This window comes from Onychomys torridus, chromosome 22 (genome assembly GCF_903995425.1).
Source record: "Onychomys torridus chromosome 22, mOncTor1.1, whole genome shotgun sequence".
NCBI classification, from domain to species: Eukaryota; Metazoa; Chordata; class Mammalia; order Rodentia; family Cricetidae; genus Onychomys; species Onychomys torridus.
In genome coordinates this window covers 8,172,913-8,179,391 of record NC_050464.1, presented here as the reverse complement: position 1 = coordinate 8,179,391, position 6,479 = coordinate 8,172,913, and the positions used below count along the sequence as shown (strand labels likewise).

At 47.1% G+C, this 6,479-nt stretch overlaps 1 protein-coding gene across 1 annotated transcript in view; it reads right to left on the bottom strand.

The window, feature by feature from the left end:
* The window catches only part of LOC118572601 (speedy protein E4A-like), a 7,020-nt gene extending 1,964 nt beyond the window's left edge, over positions 1-5,056 (bottom strand). The window contains exons 1-4 of the mRNA XM_036172326.1: positions 4,954-5,056; positions 3,208-3,426; positions 1,115-1,173; positions 514-599 (exon numbers count right to left, since the gene is read on the bottom strand). Coding sequence (XP_036028219.1) covers positions 514-599; positions 1,115-1,173; positions 3,208-3,426; positions 4,954-5,056 — 467 coding nt within the window. The remainder of the gene's footprint in view (positions 1-513; positions 600-1,114; positions 1,174-3,207; positions 3,427-4,953) is intronic.
* Positions 5,057-6,479: the final 1,423 nt, after the last annotated feature.

Here is a 6,479-nt window from a genome sequence, read left to right as displayed (position 1 = left end):
GTGTGTGTGTGTGTGTGTGTGTGTATGTACAATTGAGCACTTACATTTAGCCTGAAATCAACCCTAAGGTTTTCCTAGGAGCTGTCTACCTTGTTTCACATAACAGTGCCTCTCACTGGGACCTCAACCTCACATGTTAGGCTAGGGGGCTGCTCTGATCCCCAGGTGATCTTCCTTTACTTGACCCTCTAGCACTGGAATTCAAGCATCTGTCTCACTATTTTCATGTGAGTGCTAACTCTGAACACATCTTTATGCTTGCATGGCAAGTATTTTATCAACTGAGCCATCTCTCCAACCCTTGTCAAATTTCTAGCTGGTGTTAGTTTAAAAAATAATAATAATAATAATGATGATGATGATGATGATGATGATAATAATAATGATAATGAACAGTTTAAGGACATTTATGCTACAGAGTCAGTCCAGAGGCCCATTTTTTGTGATTACACACACACACACACACACTCAGGGCAGGGGACAGTGACCAACAGGAGGATGCAAAATACTCACAGAGCCAGGAAGAAGTGGATTGGCCTAAACTGCCAGGAGAAGAGCCCTGCACGGCTGAAATAAGCTATGACCATAGACAGGAGGTACTGATGGAGAGAGGAGACAGGGAAGGAGAGGTCACACCCTGGAAAGGGAGAATGCAGGGACAGGGAAGGGGAGGCTGAGGTGGGTGACATGAGGCTCCGAGAAGAACCAAGAGTTTTGGGGGCCTGCTGGAGTGGGGAAGGGAGGTGAAAGGGGCTTTCAGGTGGGCCAGGCCAGAGGGAGCAGGCTCTGGGGCAGTTCTGAGGGAGAGCTTAGGACAACAGGAACAAGGAGGTCTTTGCCTGTCAGGAACAAAGGGTGCCAGAGAACTGTGAGAGGAGAAGAGGCAATTCCCAGGGTAAGATGGTGACTGTGGGCTCAGATCCCGAGGACCCCAGTGAGGCCTGGGCCTCCTGACCACTCTGCATGATACTGCCAGGCCCTGAAGGGAGACACTGGCAGGATATCAAGGGTCAGGACTGTGTGGCTTCAGAGAGAATGGTGGAGGGACAGAAGACTGTGGGTCAGGGAGGTCCCTCCCCAGGCAGGACAGGATCTGGAGCCCAGCTCAGCACACCTTATCAGACACTCTCAGCATCTTGTCCCAGGCCAGGAATTTTCTCACCACAGGATCCTCTGTAAATGAAGCATATGTGTCATGGTGTGGACTGCAACATGGAAAGAGGGCCATGAGAACCACCTCCCTGGGGGAGAATTCTGGTCAGAACTAGTGTAAGACTGACATTGTTGGGCTATCCATACCATATCCTGTAAGACAATCTAATAAATACCACGCTTGAGTATGTATGTGTGTGTGTGTGTGTGTGTGTGCGCGCACACACACGTGCGTACCTCATGTGTACCTGTGTGTAAAATTTTCATTCATTCAATCATTTATGTTTCTGTAGGCACCCTTGACTAATACCAGGAGTGGTGCTGCTGTGATGGGCTTGCCATGTTGTTTACAGGGCAGGTTTGTGGAAGAATTTTGGAGCTTCAGGCTGGAAAAAGCCATTTAGTATTCAGAGCCTAGTGGGCTCTTCTGTGGGAGCTTATGTTATAGGATTGCAAGAGAAGTGCAGACATTGAGGTCCTCGATTATGAAGCTTCAGTGCCCGTCACGTGGTATTTTAAAGACTCTGTGGTTATTGGCTATCTAGTGCCAAAGAATCAGCTTCCACTAATAAAAGATCAACATCATTGTGCCATTATCCTCTGGGAAGTGTATTTCCAGGGCCAGCACACAGATGTTGTGGTCCAGGAGAAGGCAGGCTGTATCTCAAGCTGGTAGTAGAACACGGTGATGTGTAAGAGTTTCCCACATGGTACTGCTTTTTGATGAGATGAAAGCTGATGGGCTGAAGGGCCTGCAGGGAGACCCTGAGACTGGACATCATGTGACATGGCCAGAGTCCTGACGAGAGGCCAGCAATCACCTTGGTGAAGTTTCAGAACCAGTTACAGCACACACCCCAGGACACTGGACATGCTAGGACTGTGTGATGACCACCAAGGACAGTGACAGAAGTAGACCTGTGCCTATGAGACAAGCTGTATGTGGTGGAGAGGGTAGAGTTGAACATGTGGGTCTGCCCAAGCCCTTTGGAGCCGTAATATTATGAATGAACTAACTGTAAGATGATGAATGAATCCCAAATGTCAGACATTGAGCTCAGGGTTTGATCTATACTGCTGGATTTTGGTTTTTCTTTAGTGTGGTTGTTTTTATGCCCGGTTTCCTCCCTTTTGAAATAAGAAAGTGTTTAACTTGTTTTTCATTTTACAAAAGCCCACAGCAAAGAGACCTTGGTTATTTCCAAATCATTTCCCTTTTAAAATTTTGAACTTAAAAAAAGGTGAGACTTTTACAGTTGTACACTATTTGTATTATATCAACATAAGATCTTGAGGACAAACAAGAAAGGAAAGGTTATGCCTTAAGGTCATATGTTTATGTACCATGTTGACAAGAGGGAAAGTCTTCTAGTTAACTTCTGGTCTCCTCTTGACATAGTCCAGAGTTACCTGAGGGACTCTCAGTTTGGAGATTGTCTGAATCAGATTGACTTGTAGATAAGTTTTGGGGTAACTTATGATTGCTAATTTACATAGGAGGCTCCAGCCCACTGTGGGTAGTACTATCCTTGAGTAGGAGACTCTGAGACTCTGGAGAGGAGGCACTGAGTGAAGTTTAGAGCATCAGTGGCATGCATACCACACTTCAGGTGTATTTTTATGTGTATGTGGCTCTGGGATCAATCCTGGAGCATAAATGTGTGAAAGAAGACTCTACAACTGAGCTGCATCCCCATCCCAGGACCAAGATATTTCGACACACTGTAATCCCCTCTCATTGCACCAAACGCACCACATCACAGGCCAGAAGCACTTACACTGGCAGTGCCATGTGATATCATATGAGGGTGGGAACATGACTGTGTTGCCCTGATGTGGATGAAGACAACCCAGCTCAGCAAAGTCAGAGGTAAGTTACAGTCTTCTTCCTCATCTCCATGTGAACCTTTGTCAACTCTAGCCTAAGCCCCTGCCACCTATGAATCAACTGAGCTTGAGTTTCCCTGGCTGTGAGAGCAGCTTTCCCATGAGGAAGGAGGTCGACCAGAAGTTCCCTCTTTTGCCTAAGGAGGAAGCCATGCAAGTGTCACCTACCCAGCAGCCTGGAGAAGACTTTGTGGTGTTCAGGCCTCACTGTAGACACACGCTGCCTTTTTAGCTTCATCCTGAGCCCACACAGTGTCTCCACTGACCACACAGGCTCGGGTTCAGGGTCCCAAAGCTCTGCCAGGTCATCCTCAGAATCTGATGACAAGTCCCTCTTCCTCTTTGGGCTGGCAGATGGAGGCTGGGGGCTGGCCTCCACCCTTGTTTCTAAGTGAAGAAACCACAGCCCTGTGTGAAGCTCTGGCTTTGATGACTTCAGCCCTGCCTCACAGCACCCCAAACACCCCAAACCTCTTCAGCTGCTGCTTGTCCCCAAACATTTGTGCCTTTCCCTCTGTGCTGATAGCCACTGCCCCTCATCTTGTCCCCATCTCCTCTCCCTGTTCCTCAAGACTCTTCCTCATTAGAGATGAATTGTCCCCATGAAAAGGAAGTCTCTTCTTGTGTCCCCTCTTCTCTGTCCTGTCTCTGACTCTTGGTGCCTAACACCTTCCTTGTTCTGTAGATTTTCTGTCCATGTGACATCTGTGTCTGACCTGTTCTCCCTGCCTCCTGGACCCTCCTTCCTCCTTCCTCCCTCCTTCCATCTATCCCTCCTCCCTCCTCCTATCCCTCTTCCCCTCCTTCCTTCCCTCCTTCCTTCCTTCCCTCCCTCCTTCCCCCTTCCTCCCCTCCTAGCTTCCCTCTTTCCTCCCATCTTTCCTTCCCTCATTCCCCGTTCCTTCCTTCCTTCCTTCCTTCCTTCCTTCCTTCCTTCCTTCCTCCTTGTTGTCACCCTCTCACATCTCTTCTCATGCAGTCTCCTCACCTGATGGTCCTGAGATCTCCACATCCACCACCACCCCAGTTGAGGACCTGGTGATGCCAGGACTCTGTTCCTCAGAACACAATGACAGTTGGCCAGTGGTCACGATTCTCCCAACCTGTTTCCTCCTTTCCATAAATCCCAGACTCTGATCTATCCCGCCCTCCTCCCACACTCTCGCTGAATCTACACATGATGTCCCTTCCCCCATCTAGGGAGAGGAGAGGTGTGGAGGAAAGCTGCAAGAAGATACTGTTGTCCCCTAAGCTGCCCACCACCATGGAGTGCCTCTCCTCCAATCAGGAGGGCAGACTCCTGTGATGTCATCAGCCTTCCAATCTGGCAACCAGTTTGAAATAAAACACGCGTAACTGACAGACTGATGTGTCTACTTGGTTCTGAGGATTAGGGATCAGTCTGCATCCTGCCACTGACCCACACTCATCCCACCTCCAACACCATTCGCCGTGTCTGTTCTCTTTGCAGTGTGTGTACTAGGGGCTGTGTTCTCCTCACAACTCAATGAAGCATTTTGGTTCACCTACCCTCTGTGCACTCCCATTTGAAACCTCTGCCTCTTCCCCATTTGGTTAAAAAAAGGAAAAAATAATGTTTTAATTAATTAATTAATAATTAAGTTTGATTTTTGAGACAGGGTTTTGCTCTGTATCTCTCACTGTCCTGGAACTTGCTTTATAGACCAGGCTAGCTCAAACTCAGAGATATGCCTCCTGAAAGAAATGTCTTTTTATAATTCTTTATTCCCCTTCTTTGCTCTGTAGTTTTCAGTCCTTGTGACATCCACATCCCATTACCTGCCTTCCTCTTCTCCAGTCTCTGGCATCCAGGGTTCCTCCTTTCTTACTTCTATGCCCCTTCTCCTTATGGCCATCCACTCATATCCCTTCTCACCCTGGAAACCTCCTCACCTGATAGTCCTGGAATCTCTTCATCCATCACTGGTGAGGACACGGTGGTGCTAAGCTGGGGACACTGTTCCTCAGGTGTCAAGGGTGGGTCACCAGAAGCCATAATTCTCTTAGACACTTTCTTCTTATCTACAAATCCTAGACTCTTGTCTCTCCCACCCTCCTACTGGACTCTGGATGAATCCACCTCTAGTTCTCCCTTCTGTAATCTAGGGAGAAGACCAGTGTGTAGGAGAGCCTTGAGATGGTGAGTCTGTCCACCGTGCTGCCTAGCTCCACAGAGTTTGACCCTTCCAATCAGGAGAGACGGAAGCCTGTGAGGTCATCAGTCTTCCAACCTGGCAACCGGTTTGAAAGACAACATGTGTAACTGATGGGTTGATATGTCTACTTGTTCCAAGTATGGTTATGCAGGTTTGGAAATCTATAGTTGAAGAATGCAATGGGGATTCTAAAGAAACCAAGATCACTAACACAACAAGGTAGAGTCTTTGGGAGATTTTTGTGAGGTGATGGAGATCTGACTTGCAGGGTGGTATCAGGCCAAAGGTTCTTATCTGATGGCACCTTTGAGCCAGTGCTTCTGGCTTGTGAGTGCCCCCTAGATGTAGTGTCCATATGAATGTGAAGACCTCAGTGCAAAGGTGAGCCTGGGCTTCTATCCTTAGCATTTCTATGCCTTGCTGGGCCTGCTCCTTTCCATTGTGTCCTCTGGTGAATATGGTCTTTAACCCTTGAAGAAATCTTCCAATGATATGACTCCTAAAATCTAGTGAGACATCTAGAGGATGACTGCTAAAAGTGGATTTTTGCTACCTGTGCTCACAATGCAGTTTGAACCACAGGATTCAAAACTGACTCTTTCAGCTGATTAAGTTTACAAAGAGGGGGAAATATATGAAGTGACAATCTCTAGATTCAGACCCCTGAAAAAGAGGCCAGCCCCAAGGCTCACTGCCAAATGGACAGAATGGTGACATCCCTTAACAGAAGAGTTGACATTCAGTGTCTATCCTGCTTATATTTCTGTTCCTGTGATTAAATATCCTGTTAAAAAATAACTAAGTAAAGAAAGGGATTTATTTCAGCTGGTAAGTCCAGGTTACAGTCAATCACTGTGGAGAAGTCAAGGCAGTATCAAACAGCTAGTGACATCATGTCTGCAGAGAAATACAAATGCATATATGATCACTCATCTGCTTGTAGTCAGTTTGATTCCTTTACTCATAAACAATTCTGAATCCCCTTTCCAAGGAATGGTACCACCCACAGTGGGCTGGTCCTTCTCACATCAATTAACTTAATTAAGTCAATCTCCCACAGACATGCCTATAGGACAACCCACTCATGGAAATTCTCTTCCCAGATTATTCTAGATTGTGTCAAGTTGACAGTTGAAGATAACCATCAAAGTACCCAAGAAGGCAACCTATTATAGGGCACAGAACAGAGGACCAAAGGGAATCAAAGTACCAAGGACACCCAATCATGGTTTGAATGCAGTCATTGTACAGTGGGGGATGCAG